At 29.6% G+C, this 27,445-nt stretch overlaps 1 protein-coding gene across 1 annotated transcript in view; it reads left to right on the top strand.

Annotated features, from left to right (window-relative positions):
• LOC136074199 (uncharacterized) overlaps positions 1-27,445 on the top strand; it is a 66,457-nt gene that overhangs the window by 22,618 nt on the left and 16,394 nt on the right. The window contains exon 5 of the mRNA XM_065786503.1: positions 12,701-12,967. Coding sequence (XP_065642575.1) covers positions 12,701-12,967 — 267 coding nt within the window. The remainder of the gene's footprint in view (positions 1-12,700; positions 12,968-27,445) is intronic.

A 27,445-nucleotide genomic window follows, 5' to 3' on the forward strand; every position in this document is an offset into this window, starting at 1 on the left:
CCATGAAGATTGTTATTCAGAAAGCCTATACTTATAAGTGGATATAAATTATGTTTATATATAAAAATAATTATACAGTGACTTTGATATCTAACAATTAGTTAATCTATCTAACTTGATTTGTTGGAAGAATATGGCCATTAGATTCAAGAGTCAAATTAGGGGAAAACTTCTATGGAAATAATCTTGCCTTGTTCTGGGAAGAGGTAATAAGAAGTATTTATATTAGACTCTTTTCTAAATATAAATTATATTTTTCTAAATATAAATTATATTTATATTTAGAAAATTTTCTAAAATGCTCAAAAAAGGGAATTCTAAAGCTTATGATCATGACAATGATGATGATGATGATAATGATGATGATAATGATGGCCATGTTGATGATGATAATTATGATGACAACAGTGATGATGATGATGATGATGATGATGATGATGACGATGATGATGATGCTGATGTTGATAATGATGATGATGGTGACTATTGTGATGATGATCATGTTCATTATGATGATGTACCGTCAAAGGGGGTTTCTTTGGCCAGCGTGGGTAACTTTGGCCACACTTCGGTAAAAAGATTATAAACAAAATACCCACATAATAAGTAAAGTTAAAGTGTAATCTATGATTTGCATGTATGAAAGTGGGAAAAAATATATATTTAATGGATTTATAAGCTAAATAATCTTTTTACCGAAGTGTGGCCAAAGTTACCCACGCTGGCCAAAGTAACCCCCTTTGACGGTATATATAAATATGCATGCACATTAAATGTAACATATCAATAGAAAAAAAAAGGTCACAGCCCTGGTCCAAACCCTGCTTGGCCACAGCTATTTATTATCAAACCCAGCCCTGGTCAAATATAAACTCCAGTCACTTATCACAACACAGTTGGTGAGGCATCAATTAGCTTATCTGCAGTCCGAAAATCTTCTACAACACTCACACATAAAATAAGCTTGATTCGGTCTTATATAAATTCTTCCAAAGAAATGTCGTTGTACAGCGCTTGCTTTATAAACAAGAGGTTTTGAGTTCGATCCCCACCACGTCCCTGGTAGTACCATGCTCATCTTGTTTCTCCACACAGCGGGCTTGTTCGTCAAGGTTTGTGTTTCAGAGTTATAGAGTTGAGAGAGGGTTATAACCACAAATAAGTAGCCTCCTCATCTGTAGTTGCCTTCTCGGCCTTGAGGAGGTGAATTAACAAAAAAAAAATGTGGAGCTTATATTTTTATAGTAAAAGCAAAGACAAACAACATTATTATAGTACATGCATTTCAAGAAATTCTAAATCTTTGGTTATATCATTGAAAATATTCGTGACTGGCAACACTGACACTATCTATAAAATGTTGCTCAAAGTTATTTTGAAATTTAATTTATTAAACTCCAAAGCAGTAAATACAGGCTCTAAAAATTGAGTCATTAAATGCTTCCCAAAAATTGTATTATCCTTGCGAGTTATTAAAAGTAAGAAATATGGCAGGATTAATTATACTGGGCTAAATGTACACAGATCTGGATGTTATGTAAAGGATACAAGTCTTATCAAGACACAATGAATTTACCCGTGTTTTGTTTTTCTAGTTATAATTATGATAAATAATGTTATTATAAATCATTATTATAATATATTTATTCATCAGGTAAAACCAGATAAAACAAAGCATACAGTACGATGTAATATTAAAAATGAAACAACCACAAATCACAACAGTCTATAGAATTTATTAGTAATCAAATATCTTTTATTTAAATCACTAATACTAATTTAAATCTTATTTCATAATTTCTTTAATTCTTAACTAAAACTTTCTTTAAATCTCATTTAATACTTAAAAATATTTTAATAATATTTAACATTTTCTTATTAACTAAATAAACATAACCGTCAATTAAATGCTTGTAACTCTCTTGCACATTTATATTAAGTCAACGACAGAGGTGTTTAAAAACCTACACAGAGGTGTTTAAAAACCTACAAAAACTAATTAAAAAAACTTAAAGTTATCTAAAAATAAAACTTAAAAACTCTAATAACATATACACTACCAATCATAATTATTCAAAAGGTAATACTTTTCAATATAAGATATCAAAGTTTTACTTAATATCGGGAAAAAAAACGAAAACAAAATCTTTCTGAATTATAATAGGTGTATGCATATGAAACCGCTGTTTAAAATAAGACAAGTTAATTTTCTTTTTAAGACAAAATTAATGTATGGATGATTATGTGTGTGAAACTACGTTCAATTTGCTTTAAATATCATAGTTTTTAATTTGATTTTATTCATATCTAGATAATTTTATACATCTTTCAAAATGAACAACTTTGTGCCTTCAAATATGCATTTGCGGGAAGTATTACTTCACTATTTTATTTTAAAGAAAACTGCTGCAGAAAGTCATCGTTTGCTTGTAGAAGCTTATTCTGACCATGCTTTATCTGAAACAACTTGCAGAGATTGGTTTAGAAGATTTAAAAGTGGCGATTTCGATCTTGACAACAAGGAACGTGGTAAACCTCCAAAAAAATTTGAAGATTCAGAATTGCAAAGTTTATTGGACGAAGACGATGCTCAATCCCAAGAACAATTAGCAGAAGAGTTGAATGTTGATCAAGCAACAATTTCAAGACGTTTACAAGCTCTCGGTAAAATAAGAAAGGAAGGAAAATGGGTTCCACATGAATTGAAAGAACGTGATATTGAAAGGCGTTTAGTGACATGCGAAATGTTATTGAATCGTTTTGAAAGAAAGTCTTTTTTGCATCGAATAGTGACTGGAGATGAAAAATGGATTTATTTTGACAATCCAGTCCGCACAACACATTATGTTGACCCAGGCGCACCTGTAAAATCAACACCAAAGAGGAATATTCATGGAAATAAGGCTTTGCTGTCTATTTGGTGGGATCAGATTGGTGTGGTATACTATGAGTTGCTAAAACCTAAAGAAACAATTGATGGGCCACTTTACAGACTCCAATTATTCCGTTTAAGAAAAGCATTAGAAGAAAAACGACCCGAATATGCTGAGAGACACGATAAAATAATTCTTCAACATGACAATGCTCGTCCTCATGTTTGTAAAGTTGTTCAAACAGCGTTGAAAACTATCGGATGGGAAGTCTTATGCCACCCGCCGTATTCACCAGACCTTGCTCCATCAGATTACTATTTATTCCGATCAATGTCACATGGCTTGGCAGATCAGCACTTCTCGAATTATGAAGAGGTCAAAAAATGGCTCGATGATTGGATAGCTTCTAAACCTGAGAAATTCTATTGGGATGGAATTCATAAGTTACCAAAAAATTGGCAAAAAGTAGTAGAAAATAATGGAAATTACATTCAAAGAAATATAAATAAAACATCTCCAAAACAAACGTTCTAATTCAAAGAAAAAACAGCGGTTTCATATGCATACACCTATTATGTTATCTTCCATTTATTAAGTATTTTTGATGTTTCTTTTAATTTATCCCATAAAAGTCTGGTTGTAAATAGATCTGGTGACTGGGGAGGCCTAATAAATCTATTCAGTATTTGATTGTTCTTTAAGTCAGTCAAATAACTTGTACATTGTTTTGGACTTTAGCTTTGGGTTGCTTTCTTCTAAAAAATGAACCTCTTCCCATTAACCCAACACACAGTGGGCCAAAATCATTATTAGCTGGACAAAAATAATAACTTTTAAAATAATTAATCAGATTTTTCCCATAATTGCCAGATTGAATACATTTCATACAAAGAATTTAATGGTACCATTAGATTGTTTATTTAGTTGCTATGGATACCTTTATTCCATAATAATAGTGCATTTTGCATAGTTACCTAAATTAAAAGACTATCTTAAAATTTCAAATTTATAAACCAAACTGATATTAATGCTATAATGCTATTTTATGTATTTGAATGACAACACAAACAAAAAATTGCTATTTTTTGTTGTTGCTATGTAGTTTTGGACTCTTAGAAACCAATTATTTAATTTTTAATACTAATAAAGTAAATACTAATAAAGTAAACAACATCTTGAATACCAACTAAAATTAAAACTATGCAATTGTAATTTATAGTTAGTCAAAAATTGGCACCTCTTTGAGTACATCAAGAACGCCAATTAGAAGAGCATTTATCAAATGGTCACAAAAACCTTGATAAATTTTCATTTGTTCTTGATCACGAACACTTTCTGGAAAATGATTCATGAAACTTCGTAAAGTTTTTTATTTTGAGTTTCTTATGCCTCTTCACTGAGCATGCCACTAGGCAAAGTCATTCTCTCTATAACTTGCCAACCATGAATAAGAAGGCGATGTAAACAATGTGACATATAATACCATGGATATAGATTTACTTTTTCACTGTTTTGTAACATAAATTCTTTAAATAGTGAAGAGTCAATTAGAAAGCTAGATGACAAAGTACACAAAATAACCTGTAACATCTTTATCATACTGACATCAAGTTCAAGAGATTGACCAAACTTTCCTGCATTCTAAAAAAATCTTCTAGCAGTGTTTCCATTATTTGATGACCCAGAACCACCAGACATTGGCATATCAATTTCCAGTCCAACTTTACAAAAAAAACCTTATCTGAATTTTCTTTCTTTGTCCTTGCATGATTTTCTTTTCAAATGGTGTCCTTGTAGACCACTTTTTCACCATTAGTTTATAATTAATTTTAAGAAAACATTTCATGCTTTTAATCTAAGCATGGAAAGTTAAAGGTCAAAGCAGAGAGATATCTATGTCAATAACATATTTTCAGCTGCATTAAGATCATTCATTTTTGTTGTATTGCATCCACAAACTGAGTAACACTGAGAAGATATAGTTCCTTTAGATGTTTTAGCAACTTTGAAATAAATAAACTAGCTTTTTCTAAAAGGTTTCTGTTTTCTTTCGCAACTGTTACCCCTGAGTATAAATCCTTTGGCTAGTTGATCAATCAAACCGAACTTTAGAATGTAATGTTAGTTTTTCAAGATCATTCATTGAATCAATAACTTGTTTCTGCAACTTTATTAGGCGTATTACTGTATGATTGACTAAAGCTTAAAAAAATTTTTTCCAGAAAAACTAGTTCAGAAAGACATTGTTCTTTACCACCATGAACATTATTGTGTGCAAAATAGATATTACAACCTTTACTCACAGCATTATTTCTCAAGTGTTGGTAATCAGATTTGCTTATATTCTTATCTAATATGAGTGTTAGAGCTTTTTTTAGAGTGTTTTGAGCATGTTCTGAATCAGAAGGTTGCTATACAGATATACTTCGAAATACTTTTACATTCTTTTTTTTACCATCTTTAAAAAGATTACAACTATTAGCATATAACAGTTAATTAAGGAACTAGTCGATAAGTCGATAGCTGAATTCTCAAATGATTTCACAGGCTTACCACTAACTATAGATTTTGTTTTGTTATCCTAATTTTTTGATGATTTAATAGTCTTTTTCTTAGGTTGGAGTTAAGAGTTAGATTACACAAAGTTTTCATCAACTCTTTAACTTAATGACCAATGTTTACAATACTTTGACAAAATAGTTACAAATTGAGCATCAAATTGAGAAAAGTATTCACAAATAAAAATGTGAATGTCAAGATAGTCTTTGACATTAGGCATAGATAAACCATGTTGTCATATATATATATATATACATATATATATATATATATATATATATATATATATATATATATATATATATATATATATATATATATATATATATATATATATATATATATATATATGTATATATATATATATATATATATATATATATGTATATATATATATATATATATATATATATATATATATATATATATATATATATATATATATATATATACATGTATGCATGCATGTATGTATGTATGTATGTATGTATCTTGTAATAGTTGATATATTACTCATAACAATATTAGACTAAAAAAATATTAAAAAGATTTATATATATATATACAAATAAATTATGTTAGTGTATTCTACAAATAGAGTGCTCATCGTTCTTAAAGAACAGAGCAATAATAAATTAGTAAAAACACTTATCTAATTTTTAGTTGTCTTCAACAGCACATTTCTCCATCAGTAGGTTCATCAGGAAGAATGTCTAAACATTTAAAGTTCAAATTATAGAAAAATTATTTCACAGGAAGTTGGGAATTGTTATAATTAATTATGTAATAAATGTAGTATTTTGCAACCAGGAAGTTGCATCAACTACATTAGATAATTAAAAAGTCATGAAAAGAGTTCTTTAGAATTAGGATAATTTTAGACTGGTCATTTGTTTTTATAATTTTTTAAAAGAAATTTATTTTCATGTCTGCATTTAGAAATTAATTCTGATTTTTTATTCAGTCAATTTTCTCGATCTAAATAAGTAATAATTTCAAATTTTTCTTGTAAACATAGTATATATTTTTTGGAAATGTTATTATAGGCAGGCGCAGTTTTTAGAATAGACCAGTTTAATTTAAAATTAATTCTTTTTTCTTTTAGTTGCCAAATTTATTTTGACAGCATAGTCTCTTTTGAGTACCTTTTGTGTTTAAAAAATTGTTTGTGGTTGGCATAAAGTTTTTTCCATTTGCCCTCGGTTAAGCCAATATATTGTTTATCAGGGTTGTTTTGCAAGGAAACAATGCATTTGTAAATAATATATTTTGATAAGCATTTGCCATTTATAGGGCAGTCAATTTTATGCTTGCAGTTACATTATTCAGTATTTTTTTCTTTGAGAAATACATTTTTTTTAATCAATACAAAATTATGGCCATTTATAATTCTTTCAATATTTTTTGTACAGCTCTAGCTTACCCTTATAGTGCTTCTGTTAAAATTCTGTTAATTTATTAGAGGGAGGGAAATATATGTCAACTAATTTAAAAAAATGCTTTTCCAATATTTTTTGAAACATTTTTGCTGTACGGAGGTTTGAACTAAATTATATTTCTATTTCTATTTCACATTTTTGCAATTTTTGTTTCAAATTTTCGCTCGAAATTTTCGCTCGAAATCCGCTTTTTTTTAAGAGCATCTTCATATACGAGTTTGGAAGAGTTAAAAATATTCTCATTAGAAGAGTTTTGATTTAGTCTGTTGTTAATTGAAATAAGAGTTTGTTTTAAGATTTAAGGGGAATGATTTGAATTTTTATCAATATACGATAATTCATTATTAGGTCTTTATCAAGGCAGTATCATATTCAGTATCACTATACAGAAATCCACACATTCAGTATGGATTTCTGTATAGTGATACTGAATATTGATACTCAATAGTGATACAGAATAGAGTCATCTGTAATTTCAGTGTGGATCCACACTGAAATTACAGGCGACACTATTCTCTATCATTTAATTAAACATTGCTGAAAAACTTCACTCTATATTAATAATGAGAAGTAAAAAATAAAAACCACAAATGCTTTGATGTAACAATGGGAAGTTAAGACGGAGCAGAAGTTTGCAAATTTGTAGGCTCATATATTTTAAATTCCCTTGCTAAAAATAGTTCATTTTAATCAATTAGGCTTGTATCGCAATACAAGCCTTTTTGAATTGTTAATCAATTGAAGTTCATGCAATTATTAAGTCCGATATATTTTGTTATTCATTCATAAACCATGCCATTTCCATCATACCTATCATTTATCATATCAAATATCAATGTTTATGTGAAGAAGAAAATGTAAGCAGCATAAACATTGATCTATTACTGTATATTTTATTTCAAGAGATTTTTTTATGATATGGTTTGATTGAATTTTGATAGTTAGTCATGCACTAATAGTTTAATAATTTATATAAATTGTTGATATTATTACATCATATATGACCACAAAGCGAGAGCTGACTGTAGAAACACAATCAGTAGTATTCACATTGTGGTTAGAAAAATGTTCTATAGATCAAATAACAGAAAAATCTAAGATTTCGAGCTGAACAGTTTGGTATATTATTAAAAAGAGAAAAAAAACGGGAAGTGTGGTCAATCGAAGAAGATCTGGATGTTGTTGAATTACATCTGCACCAAAGACAGAAAAATTATAGACTAGCAAACAAAATAGGTTATTAACAGCTCCGGAATTAAACTATACTTTAAATTGTTCTTGAGGAGCTCCAGTATCTGTTACAATGATAAAGAGGTGATTGATTGGGCTTGGCAGCAGAATAACTGCAAGGAAATCTTTCCCTCGGCCCTTAATTTAAAAAAAAGAATGGAGTGGGCAAATCTACACAAAAAAAAATGGATCATCAATGACGAAACATCAATAGAAATTTTGGACCATCGAGTTGAAGTTTCAAAGGTTCCAAAAGAAGATTGTTTATCCAAAAAAATGTCAGTTGATGGATGTTAAAACAATTTGTGTTGCTAATTGTCAAACAAGGTTCAGGTAGTGTTATTGTTTGGGGCTATTTTGGAGGAAATACTACACATTATTTACAGTATTTCCACAACATTGTAAAAATAGAGAGAAAAGCGGCAAAAGAATTGTATTTTAAAATTTTTAAAAGTCATGCCGTATCTTCAGGAAGTTGATTTATTAGGAAGCTATTTATTTTTCAAGAAGACTCTTCAAAACTTTGTAGGAATTACTTGAGTGAGTTAGAGAATTATCAAGTATTGAATAGAATGACTTCGCCTCCACAATCACCAGATCTCCCCAATCACCAGATTGAGTTTTTATGGGATAAACTAGAGAGAAATGTAAAAAATCTAATACCAAATGGTGCAAAGGATATGTGGAAAAAACCTAATATTGAGTGGAATTAAATTGACTTTGATACATTGGAGAGTTGTTATGTAGAAAGCCAAGAATTTGTAAAGTGGTTATTGCTGCTAAGGGTGGTAAATGAGAGTAAATTATAAAAAAATTTAATTGGAGTATTGATTTTTGTTTATGTTTTGATTATTATTTACGTATTTAATTTACTTAATTCACGTAAAACAGCTTATTTTTCTAGTCATTTTTACTTTCAGTTTCCCAAAGTAAAACTCTGGATGATATAATAATGGATGATATCTGTTTTTACTTTCAGTTTCCCAAAGTAAAAAATCTGGATGATATAATAATGGATGAAATCTGGATAAATAATGGATGATATCTGGATGACTGAATAAAAAGATGACTAACTTCATCTTTAATTAAATGGTGGATTTTGATGTGGAATCAACATGTACTCTGATAAAAAAATCTACTATGATAAGTTCTCTGATAGTTCTCTGCATAAAACATGTTTAGGGGAGCTAGATAGTGCTTAAAAAAACATGGTGGTTACATGTCTGAACTAACAGTGAGAGTGATATCCCTCAGATACTTTTGATCCTTACCCAAAGTGGGTATATGATCTGATGGTAAAGTGCAGTTAATTGGGTGAATTATTACCACTGGAAGCAGCTCACAGCTCACAAAGTTTACTCAATACAACCATTGTAGGAAGTGGGTCTGGAGGTGGGACCATCGATTAACTCAAGTAAGTGGCAGAGTGGGAGTTAGTTGCAATGTTGACAAACAGTCTATTGCACAGTTCTCTTTGTCTTTAATTCATGGTGATGGAATACCTCATTTTGAACTCCATTATTTACACCCTACCATCACCACAATTGTCCACAATTGTTCTTTGGTATTATTTATCATCCTCCTTATCTGTTGACATTGTTTTATGATGTTGGCCATTTAAGTAAAATCCTGTTAAATGAAAAGATTTACTTAATTTTTAAGCTCTTACATGGTTTGATAACTTTCTCTAGCATATTTCTTGTTCAACTTTCTCTAGTATTTGTTTTTATCAATCTTTAGATGTATCTTATTCATTGACTAAGTCTAGGTTGTGCAGAACTCTAGAAGCTGTGGGAATTGTGGCTTAAAGAAATACTCCAAATCTTTAGCTTACTAAGGTGGTATTTGTTAGTTTTCTTTGCATTTGCAAAGAGAATGAAATTGACTGTCTGCAATTATAATCATAACCATTAGGTTCAGGCTCCTTATTCTCATCCATTTCCTCATCATCTTCTAAGAAACATCTTGTTACGATGAGCAGGATGCAGTACATTTAGAACCTTAAAGGAATTCTTTTGTATTTCTTTCAGCACATGCTTGCTAGGTACTTTGTTACAAACTAGATACTTTGTTACAAACAAAGCGGTATTGGTGTAGTGGTAGAATGCTCGATTCATCCCACATCCTTGTTAGTGCCATGCTCAACTTGTTTCTTCGCACAGCAACCCTGTTTGTCAAGATTTGTGTTTTGGAGTTAAAAGAGTTGAGAGTGGGTTGTAACCACAATAAAGTACCCTCCTTAACTGTAGTGGTCCTCTCATCCTTGAGAACATATTTTTCATGGGGAAAATTTTAACAGTAAGTGACCATAGATAAATGCTTTTGCTTTTGCACACTACCACAAAGTGTTGCCACATTTGAAAAGTTTTTTAAGAAAAAGTTTTTTTGGCAGTTTTATTAAATTTTTGAAGTTTTTTGTCCCATGCCAGAACAGACAACATAATCCAAGGGTGGTGAAAGCATCATAAATAATTTGCTTTTTTTAATCCCCCTTACACTCTTATACATTTGTTTTATTAAGTTATGCAACAACTATATCTTTTATTAAATAAATTAAATAAACTTTTAGCAATTTTGTTTGGAAGCTGTTGGTCTGAAGAATAAAATAAGCTAAACGTCTTTTATTCTGACAATAAAATAGCAAACTTATGACAAAAAATGCCATAGAAAAATCAAGAAAAAAAATGTTTTAATTTTAAGGACGAATATCCACAAAACAGTATTGTGAATTGTATTGAAGTTTTTACAAAAAGTTGTTAATTCAATTCTTTATACAATAATGAAAAAAGGTTACATTACATGTTACCACATTCCTGAAAATCAACCAATCATAATAAAGAGCTCTTTATTTGGTCTTTACAATGCATACTAAAATCACAAACAGTGACACCTTTCATTTTTAGCTCTTTATTACTCTTTCATGCTCAACCTAGGATTGTTATTTCTCTGATATTTTACAGCTATTGATGGAATTAGCCTGTCTAAAAGCTAACACAGATAGATTAAATACTTTAAAATACATACTTTAACCCTATCTTTCCTTGTTAATCACTCCTTGTTAATCATTTTAATAATATATATTGCCAATAAGATTGAAAAAGAACTCTACTGCTACTAAAAGACAACGGAAAGAGTTGCATAGCTATTACCAAGGAGGCAAGTAAGTAAACTACTAATGAGTAGTTTCAAGATCCAGCATTCATCATCTTAAGAAGAAAACTATGGAACACATGTTTCCAGGTGCTACATTTCTTTCTTCCAAGGATGACTTTTTGATAAAGAAGGAGTGTGAGGCTAGTCAACTGAAATTGTTTGCTTACCACCAAAGTCTTTGCCTAGGAGCCTTCTACAAGACAGAGGGATGTGGTTATCATCGCCCAAGATTAGTATTTTTATTAAGGCATTATCTTTAGTCAATACTCCTCCATGAGCCAGTTAACACACTTCGGCTTAAGTTTTAGACTGTGGACTATTTTAAAATCTTATGGTTGAGGAATTTGGTGCAAGGTTTAAGCAGTTATTTGCCATGAGAATGTCTGTTTGAAAATAGGTAGAACACATACGTTTTCTTTTAAAGTTGCATTTTTAACTTGTGAATCTTACAATTTTAACAATTTTTCAATTTTCACACAGCTTACAATTTTACCTTAACTTGTCTTTGCATATTTGTATGATTTTGTTTGACTTTGTACGATCAAGTTTTTTTATATAACTGTGTTATTGTATAATACAGTAAAACAGTTGTATTGTATAATACAGTAATACAATTGTAATTTATAAACTATTTTATAGTAATATAGTAATTAATATTGTATAACTTTTGTATAATATAGTACAATTATAGTATACAAGTGTAGTTGTATTTTGTATTGTATACAGTTTTTATAATTTTTTATATTCTTCACTATAAGTTGCAAGAAATCAAATCTTCTGGAAAATTTCCAAGATACTTTAGATGCTTATTATGGATCATGTTTAAGATTTATGTGTCATGGTTAATATTTATGGTTCTACTTATATATATAAGTAGAACATTATATATGATATAAATTTTTTTAAATTATTCACCTACCCAAGGCCGAAAGGGCCACTACAGTCGAGGAGGCTACTTTTGTGGTTACAACCCTCTCTCAACTATATAACTCTGAAACACAAACCTCGACAAACAAATCCACTGTGCGGAGAAACAAGTTGAGCGTGATACTACCAGGGATGTGGTGGGGATCAAACTCAGAACTATAATAAATAATCGCAATATATAAGTATAAATATATATATATATATATATATATATATATATATATATATATATATATATATATATATATATATATATATATATATATATATATATATATATATATATATATATATATATAAATGAAAAATTTTATCTCATAAACTTATAGTAAAATTAAATATTTTAAATATAGAAAAGGTATTATATTTATTTATCAATATTGAAGCACTCCCAGTTATAAATTGTCTCAGGGCTTGTATTGTAAATAGTTTTTATTTACTGAAAAATAAACTTGATTTTTTTACCTATTATTTAAAACAATATTTAATATTTTAATTTGCTTCATGAATTATCTTTAGAAAGTAGCTCATTAAGTGACTCATTGCAAGAGATCTTAGTTCAGAGAGTTTCACCTGATTGGAGAAGATTTGCTCGCCATACTGATTTGCCTGATATTGACAATATTGTAGAAAATATTGATGGTGATTTAAATAATGACCAGTCTAAAATGGCTGCAATTTTCAATAAATTGAAGCAGCTTTGTCCATTAAATTATAAAGATTTAATTGAGCACTCTCTCAACATGACTAATCGTTTTGATGTTTTATTGGAGTTACAATTTGACAGTAAGCTGTTTTTTTATATTTATTTGTAAATGTATGTATATATACACTCTAAAAAAAAATCTGTTATATACAATGAATCGGTTATTGCACCAACAGATTTTCCGTTAAATAAACAGATTAAAGTTTTAATGGATTGAAGTCTGTTAATATTAGGCTGTTAACATTAATGATTTATTGTGTTAGTATAACAGATATTCTTTTGAAATAAAGGAGTTAATCTGCAAGTGCATAAAGTAATATGTTGCCATTCTGTTAAAAAGGTTTTATTAAAAAAGAGTTATATTAATACACATTTGTGCTTAATATTATAAAGGTAACAATAATCAACACTTATCAGATACAAGGACTACTAATTATTCCAACTAACATGGTATATATAACATGGTATATGAAACCTTAAAAGTAGTTGCACAAGACTAACTTCCCCAATATTCCTAAAATATATTTTTTTAAGGCACAATAAATATAACAATATGTTAGTGTGCGAGGTTTATATAAAAAGATTTTTTAGGTAGCAGGGTATCAGAAAAACTTATTCAAGTAGCAGGATAGAAGAACGTCAACCAAATGGCTTTATATCAAATTATTTAGAAGTGGTTCCAAATGTAGACAGGGTTATTTACATATTTTCATCTTTTACTGCAAGACTTAAAATTATTTAATTAGAATTATTGTTTATGACTTAAATAATTTGCTATGATTAAATGGAGTATGAATGCCAATATAATAGTTTTATTTTTATAATATATAAATAAAGGAATAACTAATATATATAATATATAATAATTAATATATATATATAATAATTAATATATATATATATATAATATATAATATGATATAATATTATATATAACATGGTTTAATATGGGGAATTGCTAAAACTGATCAAATATTTATAATACTAAATATATATTCAATATAAAAATTTTCAATCAAAAAAGTTCATTAGATATAACTTTATTTGACTTTCAGAATATAATTTCCATTTCACTTAGGTTTATAAGTAACAAATGCTAACAAACTAAACTTAGGTTTGTAATACTGTTATTCGTACATATGTGCCCACTTTAATTCCAGCAAACTGTTGTTTAGTATTTCTTAAAGATAAAATAAATAATGAAAAATTTAATAAATTAAATTCGCAACCTAAATGACACACTTATTACAAAATTAAAGCAAAAACCAAATTTTAATGATAATTTTTTGTTAATTCTTTATTAGTTTCTAAGATAAATTTTTTCAGAAAGTTCTGATGCTCACAAAGTCTAAAAACGCATTGTAAACATAGTTGGACCCACTTTTCTGCCAAGCTTGAGCCTCTCTCCCATTATCGTATAGTTGCATCTCTTTCTCTTTCTTCTACAAATGCTATCATAGTTGCTGCTCAAAGGATCTATTATCTCAAGTTCCATCAACTAAAACTCATTCTCGCTTGACTCGTCTTGACTCAGCATATTCTCATTCTTTTACTGTATCTGTTCCTGCATGCTCTAAAAACTTTTATTAGACTAATTTTCCCCCCGCACTTCAACTCTTTGGAACTCTCTCCCATCTTCATGTTTTCCTGACTCATACAACCTTCAACTCTTTAAGTCAACCGTCTCCTTTCTCTATGACTCTATTCTTTTTTTATAGTAACTCCTAATTTAATAGTGGTTGCTTGCAGCCTTTGTTGGTAGTGAATCAGAATAAAAAACAGAGCAAGGAAACAGTTGACTTTTGTCAACTGTTTCCTTGCTCTGTTCTTCTTTTCTTTTCTTCCCAACTTAATTTGCTTGCAGCCTTGTTAAGAGTAAATCAAAATTAAAAAATTATTTTTTCGATAGTTAATTGATTTCTGATATCATTTTCTAAAGATGGAACTTTAATGCAACAATGAAAATTTTTAATAAAAACTGTTGAAAAATCAAAAATTACTTTAATCTACCTAAGGTACTTACTCTAATGCTTGAAATGTTCCACAATTTCTATTTACATCCGTTACCTATCAAGAATAAAAGTACATATAACTCTAACCTTTTTAAACTAATGATAAATCAAAACAAGATTAAATATATACGCCACAGAAAATATATACGTCACAAGAAACGCAAATAACAATATAAGAATTCCTACAGTGTAATTGGTAAAAAAAACAGGATTTTATTTTATAAGTTTCGACTAATCTATACAAATATGCATTCAAAAAGAAATTCAATTTGCAATATAAAATTTTGAAAGTAAATTAAACTTACTGTGTAATACCACATGCCACATTTCTAAAGTTATATTAAATTCTAAAATAATATAAACAAGTCATATATAAACTTAAATATAACTGTATAGGTAAATATGCATATCAAAAAAATACCAGTAGCAATAAAATATGTTAAAACTGGTTTACAGCAATAAATTTGTAAAGTGTCTAAAATATCAATTTCTAAAATAATTTCAAAAAGTCTAAACTAACAGAGTGATACTACATGCCACGCGTCTATAGTACTAATTTCTAAAAAAATATAAACAAGTCATTTATAAACTGAGTAGTGCAACTAATCCTTTTATACGCTCTATATTATTTATTAGTCTATATTATCTATTTTAGTTGGTCATATAAAAAAAAGAGAATTATTAGAATAATCTTATTGTCTCTTTCAAGGCTGAATTATTTGCCAAGAACTTCTCTTCTAATTTGACTCTCAAATCTAATGGCCATTCTTTTGCTTTCATTTCAATTAAATAGGTTAATCCATTGTTAGACATTCAAATCACTCCAGCTAAAATCATATCTTGATTAAATTCTTCTACGGCTTGTGGTCAAGACAATATTCCTGTCACAGTCTTACAAAATTATTCTCCAAAACTCTCCTCGATTTTCTCTATACTATTTAATAAGTGCTTGACTGAGTCTTGTTTTATTCCCTGCTGTAAAATGACATTTGTTATTCCAATATTCAAAAACTCTGGTGAACATTCTGACCCCTCCAATTATCGTCCAATCAGTCTTCTTTCTGTTATTAGCAAGGTCTTTGAGTCTTTGATAAAAAAATTTCTCACATTCCATCTTGAGTCAAATAACTTGCTGTCAGAATATCAATACAGTTTTTATTTCTGTCGCTCTATGGCTTGCTGAATGCTGTGACTGAAAGATTTTACTGTGAATTTGATGGAGGCGTAGTGGCTAGTTTTTGAGAAATTCAAATCATTTCTTTCTAACTTGTTTAGTAAAGTCATCCTCGAAGGCCAACACTCTTCTATATTACCAGTAACTTCTGGGGTACCTCAAGGTACCCCAGAATTCTTTTACCCTATTTTGTTTCTCATCTACATTACTGATCTTTCCGACAACCTTACATCTAAAGTAACTCTTTTTGCTGATGATCAACTTTATACTCCTGTCTTGACAAAAAGTCTTCTCTTTTGGATGGCTTAGTACAGGCAGCTGATCTTGAATCTGATCTCACTTCTGTAACAGATTGGGGCTCACAGTGGCTTGTAAATTTTAACTCCAACAAAACTCAATTATTTACTGCAAACAACTGTTGCTGTACTGTCGACATTCCTATATTGATAAATGGCGACCTTCTCCCTGAGTCCTCCTCTTTATGTCTTCTTGGATTATCGTTTACTACTGGCCTTTCATGGAAATCATAAATACCATCGATTGCTAAATTAGCATCTGCTAAGGTTGCTTCTCTTTATCATGCTCGCCATTTTCTCTCTCCTGACTCCATTCTCTACCTCTGCAAACCTCTTATTCAGCACTGTATGGAATACTGTTGTCATATTTGGGCTGGTTCTACTAATGGTGTTCTTTCTCTTCTAGACAAGGTCCAAAAACACATTGTATATGTAGTTGGACCCGGTCTATCTGCTAAGCTTGAGCCTCTTTCCCATTATCGTATAGTTGCATCTCTTTGCTCAAAGGAGCTTTCATTTCTAGTTCCATCAACTAAAACTCATTCTTGCTTGACTCATCACTCATCAAAGTCTCATTCTTATACTCTATCTGTCCCTGCATGTTCCAAAAACTTTTATTGGTCCACCTTTTTTCCCCGCACTTCAACTTTTTGGAACTCTCTCCCATCTTCATGTTTTCTTGAGTCATACAACTTTCAACTTTTTAAGTCTTCTGTCAACCGTTTTCTTGCTCTATAACTATTCTTTTTTTCTAGTAACTCCCAACTTAATAGTGGTTGCTTGCAGCCTTGTTGGGAGTGAATCAAAATTAAAAAAAATTTAAAATTTAAAATTATCAAGTGTTACTGAATCTGCTTCCTCTACTAAAAGTGCATAATTATAAAAAACTGCTAAATGTAAACTGCTTCCTCTACTAAAAGTGCATAATTATAAAAAACTGCTAAATGTAAAATACTGATGATTTGTAAACTTATGAAACAAACCTTTTATCTTTGACGATATTAATTGATTTAAAATGTGATTTAGGGTCCTATAAGCAAAAAAGACCTTTTTAAAACTTATTTTCTTTAATATTTCTCTGATGTAGCAGAAAATTTTATTTAATACAGTAATGATGACAAAGACAAGAAACAAAGTTATTTAACTGTAATACCTGCATCCAATGCAGTAAAAATAATTTTGTCTATATCTTTGAAAAATGATTTCAATTAATGTTGGGATGTGTGTATGTTGAGAAGTTAAAAGTAATGATTAGATTTCAACTTTACATATTCCAAAAAATAATTTAAAACAAAACTAAATGTCTTTTTCATATATCTTTAGCCAAAATAAGCACATTTTTCATAGTGAAAAAATTACCTGCGAATCTTTGAAACAAACAGATAATTTGTTTGATTTAACAGAATTTCAAAAAAATTGTAAATAGTTATCTTTACTCTGTCAATTTTGCTGTTTTCGGTAATGGATTGCTCCATTAGTTTAATGGATATAGGCAATCCGTTAAGTTTTCTAACAGTCTGTTTCAAGAGAATATATATGTATATATATATATATATATATATATATATATATATATATATATATATATATATATATTAGGGTGGTGCTCAAAAAACTTTTTCAAAGTAAATTGATGGGACAACCTCTATTTTTGTTCCTTTTAGCATAACAAACTTATGTGCAAAATTTGAGAAGGATATTTCATCATTAAGGGGTGCCACACAGGGTTGAAAGTTTCACTAAGGTTGACGCTAATGGCTGTTAGCACTTTAAAAAAAAATTTTTATATAAACTATTTTAATTCAAAAGTTTTTAAATAACAAAGTATTGAACATTGAAAACCATGAAAAATTAACTATAATTTCAATATCATTTTAGTTTTTCATTTTGTTTTGAATGGAAAAATGACTATTTAGTCCTGTTTAACAACAGTGGATTTCTTGGCATCTGGAAACTGTTTTCGATGCTCAGACACAACCTGGAGAAGTTCTTGCTTTTGTCCTTCATCTTTTGTTAGAATTTGGTTAAAGTCTTGGATAAGAGCAACTCCTCTCTTTGCTCTGTCATTCACAACGCTCAAACCGGCTACAAAATGCTTAGCTGCAATAAAAACTTGGTTCTCATTCCACAAAGATGAATCCAATTCGAGCCAAGAAGTTGAGATGCCCAGTATAACAAAAAACCTCATGGTGTTTGAGTTAATGAAATCAGCAAGCTCTGATGATGAAATGTTGTTTTCACGTAGTTGAACACGTTTTGCAGGAATTCCATTTCCAGTTTTTGTTTTCATTGCATTTACCATCTCATATTTTGTAGCTGCATCAACACGATCATCAAAAAAGCTAAAGGCAATCAGTTCCTCACTGAGGTACCACATATGACGAGACAATGCCTTTATCGCTACATTCGCAACATTTAAATTTATTGTCCTGAATTGTGTGAGTCGTTTAAGGCACATGAGATCATTCAGTGGAGCTTGAATGGACAGCGAAGCAGTAAACCATGAGTTGAGACAAAGCAGACAAAAATATTCAAGAAACGTGATAAATTTATTTCACGCTTCGTCATACGAAACTGGGATCTGAAGAGAAAAATTTTGATTGAATAAATAGCCTTGGCCATCCATCTGGCCCGATGCATAGCCCCAGGAGCCATAAAATGAACCCCGCGAGGAGGAATATGACCCAGGTAGATCAAAGACAGTTCTAAAAGTTCCCTATAATCATCACGAGGCTAGTTCTCTGTCAGCAAGCAGTTCTGAATGAAATCAATAGCTTCTTTCATCATTTCTCTGTTGTTGCTAAAAACTAAAGCTGTTTCAGGATCTGATATACCGTCTTCATATCTGTCACGAACGATTGATGGCCATGCTGTTTGAAACCTTTTAAACATCAAAATGTCTGGTCCAGTAGATGGTCCAGCTAATGAGTTAAACACATCTCCAAGAACAACTTCAAAAATATGGTGCCGACATGCAAGATGGAGCAGCTCTTTATTCATCTTTTGTTCAATAAGAACTGCTGCACCAGAGCGAATCCCAGAATTAATGGCTGTAGTGTCAAAAGACATGGCTTTTATATTCTCTGCAAGATTCCAGTCGTTGATTGCTGTTACAACTGCATTTGTCATTGCCTCTCTAGTGCCATTTGGGAGCTTAGGCACATTCAATAGACGTTTTACACCTTGACCCGAAACAAGAATAGGCAAGCGATCTATTTTTTCATGTTTTCCTGATATATCAGGGAGTAACTTGCCGTCCCAATGCACTACGAGTGGAACATCCCTAATATTTTCACCAAAACTTTCCTTCAATTTCAAAATTGTTTCGTCTCTATGTTTCATTCTATTGCGTTGAATTGACCAGCAATTCAGAGCTAGTTCACTTGGGTTTTGACCAACAGCAACTGAGAATGAAGCCAAAGCATAAACCGCATTTCAGTCGCTGATCTTCGTTCGATCTAAAGCTGCTGCAACTTGTGGACTGACGATATTTTTTGGACGAGGTCGTTTTGTCTGCGGTGTCACTGCTGAGTCATGGTCAGAATCTACGTTCTCATTGCAACTTTTTTCTGAATCTGATTCAAATGTTTCAACTACAGCTTCACCGTTGCTGACAGCATGTCTCAATTTTTCTCGTTCTGTTCTGGCTTTTATAGCCTCTTGTCTCTCATGTTTACGCTTCAACTTGACTGCCAATTTTCCGTCTATTTGTGCCATTGAACTTGAGTGTCTTCCATTTCCAAGCTGAGCTTTAAGAAAAAGTTTGTCTTCTGGATTTTGTATAAGCCTCTCGGCATCAACATGAGAAATGTCGAACGTATCTTCAAATGATGCAACAAAGGCTGTTTCTTTTGCTATCTGAGTTGCTCCTCCTCTTTTTGAAGCTTTTTGTAGATTTCTCCACTCGTTGTATATTTTCTCTAGCCTCGCAATTGCATGTTGCAATGTTGTCATTGGCATGTAAGCTTTGTTCCAAAAATCAGCAACTGTTTTAATAGTAATGTCCGAACTTTCTCGCACAGTTTTTTTGTTTATTTTCAACTGATGGAAGAAAAACTGTAATGCTTGCTTTCGTGACGGTAGTCTAGTACCATTAATGGAGGCATTTGTGAAACCGAGAAGGTAAATTTCGGTTGCAGATCTAGTTGCAGGTTTTGATTGTGACATTTTCTGATATTTATTAATCTAGAAAAATACAAATAAAGTTATGCAATAAGCATGATGTGAATTGCAAAAGTTATAAAATTTTATTCATTTAGTATATATTCAGTGATATCCATTATTCAGTATCTTTTTTGAGTTTAGAGATTTTATATAAAATAAAATTCAAAGTAGTTTACATAATTTATATTACAAAATAACAACTTAAATGTATACTGACTTTTCACAATTGATTCACGATTGAATTCCACTGCAAAATTGTTAAAAATAAATTTTTTTAGTTAACATAATTAATTTGGTAGTCTGATAGGGATAAACATACAAAATGGCGGTTTGGTGGCAAATTACAAGGAATTCTGGGATAGAAAAAATAAGTAAGTGGGCTGCAGCTAAGTAATTAATAATTAAGCACTATAAAAATTTAACTATTTGAATGTAACAAATTTCTAAAAATGCTATGAAGTAAAATTTCTGTTTTTTTTATCTGTATTTGGAAATTTATAAATATTTTTCATATACAGAACATTAATTAGTTGATAAATTTAACAACTGGTCAGATTCTCAAAAAAAACATAAAGAGTACACCTCATTGAAAAGACTTCTGGTTGTGTTCAAAATGGATTTACAGATAAAAAAATTTATTTAAAGATTTCAATAATATTCAACAACACATTAATTTACACGGCTATCTTTTCTATCGCGTACATGTGATTTTATCAGTTGGCATGTGGCACCCTTTAATGAAGGAATATTTTTATGAAATTTTGCACATGAGTTCATGAGATCAATAGGAACAGGACTAGAGGTTGTCCCAGACAAAATCTGAAAATTTAATTTTTGACTACCACCCTAATATATATATATATAAATTTTGTCAGTGTATTCTACAAATAAAGTGCTCAATGTTCTTAAAGAACAGAGCAATAATAAATTAGTAAAAACACTTACTTAACTTTTATCTTCTACAGCATGTTTCGCCATCAGTAGGCTCATCCTAAAGAATTGATGACCTGTTAGCTTTTATTTGGGCTAATGAATATTTATCTAAGCTACGAAATTCAAAACTGTTTAGTTTTTGAGCAATTTCACCTCTTTTTTCACAGTTTTTTTTAGCTAAGGCTAGAACAATAAGGGTCCAGAAACCATGTGTGTCGTTTGATTGATTCAATGACTGATTCTGCCCCAATCAGATTGTACTCCTTAAACCTATTCATTTGCCAAAGAGCTCGCATATCCTGGATAAACAAAAAATTGTTAAGTAACTAACTTTCCTTAAAAGAAATTATATTTTAGAAACTTTTAATCAAAACTTTTTATTTATAATAGAATCCTTATATATATATATATATATATATATATATATATATATATATATATATATATATATATATATATATATATATATATATATATATATATATATATATATATGTGTGTGTATATGTGTATATATATATATATATATATACCTTTTACCTTTTATATATATATATAACCTTTTACCATAAAACGGGCATGATGGATTGCTCCGGGTGTACGAAACTTGTAATTTTCCTCAGAAAGCACCATAAGTTGAGCTCTCTCAGCTCAATGTAGTCCTTCCTTGTTGCCTTATCCTAAAAATTAAATTAAATCAGAAGTATATTGGTATAATGCAATAAACATAGGTATGTATATTTTTGTCTTATAAAGAATAATAGAATTAAAAAAGAAAAATCTAGGATATATTACTACTTCATAGTACATATTGTATACATAACTACATATTAAAATACCTAGTCATCGGGCTATCTTTTTCAAAGCCCCATGGGTGATAATATTTTTGCAGAACGTTATACTTTTATGCTTTTGATGACCAAGCCATGTTTCATCTGAATAGTATATCTTCTCAACACCTTTTTATTTAAAATGTCAAAAAAAAAATCAAAGAGCTCAAAATTGAAAAAATACTAGGGTACAATAATATTTTACAAAAATGTTAACCAATTTTGTAAAACCCTACCTGGTTCTTTACATCAAGATCATTTCATGCTGATTTTAATATTTTAAACAGCATATTATCTGGTCCAGAAGTAACACTATTTAGATAATTTTTCCAGAAATGTGTTATGTATAGCTTGTTTGCATGATGTCGGCATGCAATAGATAAAACTGGTCGCTGAAAAACTTCATTTACCAGTAAAGATACAGCTCCATTTTTGTTTCCAGTGTTGATTCTGGTTGTATCAAATGTAACAGCTTGTATACTGTTTGTAAGGTCAAAGCAATTCAAGATATCTCTGATCGCATTTTTTTATATTTTCGCCAGTTCCGGAAGGAGTTGCTGAAATTCCCAACAGGTGCGTTTCCATGTTACCGTTTATTAATATTGCTAATTGATCTTTTTCCCATCAGTATATTTATGACATACTTTCCATCAAAATGGAGTTGAACTAAAATGTTCTTATTATTATTTCTGAAATTTCTCAAATGGTCCTTGATCATCTTTGATTCATCATAAATGACTTTATCTGCTGCTTTTAATGCTGTAGAGGTCGAACATTTAAATTCATCGGTATTTCCACCTGATTTAGCAATTATACTATTAGCCATGTCAGTATGCTGCCTATGACTTATTCCTTCCCCAACAGCAGTATCAGCAGTTCTCTTGAGAATATATTTTGGAAGTAGAACAGTATCTGCTTTTTTGACTTTCTTCTTTAACTTTGGATCTGGATATGGGAAATCATCATTATCTTCATTTTTATTGGATCCATTCGAGCTGAATTCACTCTCTATCATGGTTTCATTCAAACTTGATCTCATTTCAAACTTGGATAAACTCCTGTTAACAGAGGAAATGTACCTTGTGTCTAATCCACCAATTCTTGTTTTTCTATCTCCTAATTGGTCTAATGAAAAAGCAATATCTTCAGTCTTGTCTCGACAACTTCTTTTCTTATCAGCTTTAATGATTGCAACCAGAGTATCGAGCTCAGGTGCAATCCAAAAGATCCTTTTCATCTGAGTTGAAAATTTCCTCCTTTTTTCAATTTCTGATAAAGTTTGTCTTGATTTGTTTTTTTTTAACAGTTTCCAGGTTTGGATCAGCTTCTCTATCTTTTTACTAAAAAATGTGATTTGTAGATTCTGAACATTTTACAACACATCTATTTCTGTTAATTAATTTATTTAACAACAGACATTTGTTATATTAATTGTTTTCCTCTAATAAATAATAATATACAAATAAAAGAAAAACATATACAGTCTGGGACCTACCTAATTGTTTGTAATTGCAAAATCTGAAATCCACCCTTCAACCAAGGTGCAGTTAACTTTGAAAGAGTGCAGCATAAAGAGTTTTCATTATGACATCTGATTTCAAAGTGTTTTGTCAACGGACAGTGGATAATTCTACTTTCTTTTTGTTTTCGATGCTTCTCCTTTAAATGCCAGAAGTATTGCAAAACCTCTTGCTCTATAGAAAATTTGTCTTTTGGTTAGGATGACCTGGATTTCCCAACAAAAAAATTTACTTTTTTCTTACTTTTTCCTGATATGAATAAAACTGTAGTACATAGCTCTAATAAGCATATAAAGTAAGTATATCATGAAAGTTATCAATATTTCCCGCATTTTTAAATGAAAATTAAATATCGTCTTTGCTTAAAAGTAATTTGCATAACGCGTTTAAGCAAGTACGCAAAAGTATTAAAGTAAACGCGAAGCGTAAAAATCCGCATATTTATGCAATTTATTAGTTAGGTTTAGACAAATTATTTTAAGCCAATTAAATTACCATGCATTTTTTTTTTTTCTACTAACTTAGAAGAAACTCTGGAAAGAAAAGAGTTTTATAACTCGCTCAAATGTGTTGAAAATAAGCTTAAAAAAGGGTAAAAATGTCTAAAATTAGACGATTGGGGCACTTGATTATCCCCTAAAAGTGGTTAAAATTTAAAAAAAAAAATCTACTAATAAAATAGGGGTCTGCGCAGCAGATAAAACTCCATGGTATTTATATCTTTTCATGACATCAAACTGAAGCAGTCTATATATATATATATATATATATATATATATATATATATATATATATATATATATACACACACACTCTGCTCTGCTATTGTTAACCTTCTGCCCCTGACAAAAGGTAAAAAAAAGTCTGCAAAAAGTAAAAAAGACTCAGAACTTTAAAATTATTAAATTTGTTAATGTTTAAAACTAAAAAAAAAATTGTACAATAAATAAACACTATAAACTTCACTAGTTTCTACTTAATGTCTTATAAAATATTGTGAATAATCTTTAAATTTTCCCCTAAAATAGTTCATTAATTTTCAATTTTTTGAACAATAAGTATGAATAATGTTTCACAGTATTCAGGGTTTATAGACTTTTTGATCATATTACTTTACTACATTAGAAATGTAAGTCTAATAAATTTTAAATGCCAAATTGACTGACTTCATGTTATTCAACTATGTTGACTCCAAAAGATGGGTTGTATAAAATTCACAAAAGGTTAGAAAATTTTTCATAAATATACATAGTTAATACATGTGGTATTATACATATATAATGCAATACATCATAATCAATTTAAAATTGGTGCCAAGTGCATAAAAATAGATAACAATAATTTATTCTTTACATGGCACCACAAATAAAAATGTATGGGAAATATGTATGTATGTATATGAGCAATTCCGAGAGTCGTAGGCAGTCGTAACATTTAACACTCTTTAGGCTATTATAAATGAACCAAAAATGGAAATAACTTGAAACTTTCCAGAAATGTAAAATACTTTCATATAGTTTAGTATGCAAAAATTACAGCATTAAAATCTTAAACTTTTTTCAAAAATTAACTTTATGTAGTGTGACAATCGTAATGTTTACTTTTTAACACTTCTGAACTTTTTAGACTTGATGCAGCGAACAGTATGGTAAAAAATAAGAAATCATTTGGTGTGTGTATTTAGCACATATTTATATTATTATATTCTGAGTTTCATAGTTTTTACTTGAAGTTTTACAACCATTTTGATGTTTTTTTGTCGTGACAGTCGTACTAAAAAATCTAATATTAAAAAACAACAAATAAACCAACCCAGTCAATGGTATAGGAAAAAAAGTATAAATTATTATCTTTAAAATATTAAAGCCAAAATGCACTATAACATTATCAAAGTTGTCACTTCCAACTGCATCTGGGAGCTGCAATTGGAAGTGAGGATTAAAAAAAAATACATCAAAGAAAAAGTTTGTACATGTTGTAAAGAAATAGAACACTTGTCAATATTTGTCGAAACACAGTTGCATGTCGCATATTCTGCTTACATTCATGGTCAACAACATAAATTCAATTACTATTTGGGGACTTTGTATAGATTTGAAATGATTTTAAAACCTTTAGATTACATAATCTAGTTACAACTATACAACTATAACACCTATTATGAAAATTCATAATAAGTATTAATAAGAAATTCTTTGTTACATCATTAAAAAACGTTTCAGTAATATAAAAACATTTAAGATCAAACTTATTTAATTGTAACAGCTTTCTAAAACATTTACTTTTTTTTTTTTCAATAAAATTTTGTTATTTTTTCAAATGAATTAACTTTAATTATTCTTATATTAAAATTCCTTAATGGGACTTTCGTTGTCGCAGAATATTATCGTTTACAAAAACAAAACAATCTTTTATTTTTTAGTAACATTTATTATAAAAAATGCACACTTAAACAATTTATATATTATAAACTAAAAAAATATATACAACTGTCAACAATACTTTTAAAAAAAAAACATCAGTAAATTGTTAGTTTATTTAAAAGCATTTCGCTAATATAAAAACATTTGTTAAAAGTTTTGACGTAATTTCTTTCACTTAAGATATAATTCAGAATATTTTTCATTCAGCATTTTTTAAAATATTTTTTGAAATAGCCGCGGTCAAATCGTCAAAGCAAAATATAATTTGCCTGGTCATATAAAGACGTGCAATATGGTCATATAAAGATCGCACGCCTTCCTGTGAAAGACTATATATATATATATATATATATATATATATATATATATATATATATATATATATATATATATATATATATATATATATATATATATATAAATATATATATATAGGCAATTCTGCAAGAAAAAGGAAAATAAAAAAAAAAGGCTGCAAGCAATAACTATTTAAGTTAGATGTTACTGAAAGAAAAAAGTTTATAGAGCAAGATAATGATTTACAGGTGACTTAAAATATTGCAAATTACATGAATCTGGAAAGCAAGAAGGAAGCAAATTCCAAAGAACTGATTTCGAGGAAAAATAACTAGATGAATAACAGTTTTGGAGCACTTAGGAACAGTCACAGAAAAAGGATGAGACTTAATTAAATAACGAGTAACACGAGAATGAATTTTAGTAGATGGCACAAGAAATGCTAGCTCTTTAGAGTAGTGCCCATTATAGTATTTGTAGAAAAGAGAAAGAGAAACAACATTACAACAATGTAATAATCGTTGGAGGTTGGCTGCAAGAGCAGGTCCAACTATGTTTACAATGCCTTTTTTCACCTTGTCTTGAAGAAAAAGGGCATCGTTGGATAATCCGCCCCAGATATGGCAACAGTTCCATACAAGGACAGATTTGTGGTTTATAGAGATAAAGAATAGAATCTAGATTAAGAAAATGTTGAGCACAATAAAGAGATGCAACCTTAGCAGATGCTAATTTTGCAATGGATTTGATATATGGTTTTTGAGAAAGATCAGAAGTAAGAGTTAATCCTAGAAGATAAAGGGTAGATGACTCATTGAGTACATTACCGTTCATAAATATAGGAAGATCTAAATTATTGCAATAATGATTTGCTGAAAAAAATATATCAGGTAAAACTCAACTAGTGGA

Source organism: Hydra vulgaris, chromosome 01 (assembly GCF_038396675.1).
Source record: "Hydra vulgaris chromosome 01, alternate assembly HydraT2T_AEP".
NCBI classification, from domain to species: domain Eukaryota; kingdom Metazoa; phylum Cnidaria; class Hydrozoa; order Anthoathecata; family Hydridae; genus Hydra; species Hydra vulgaris.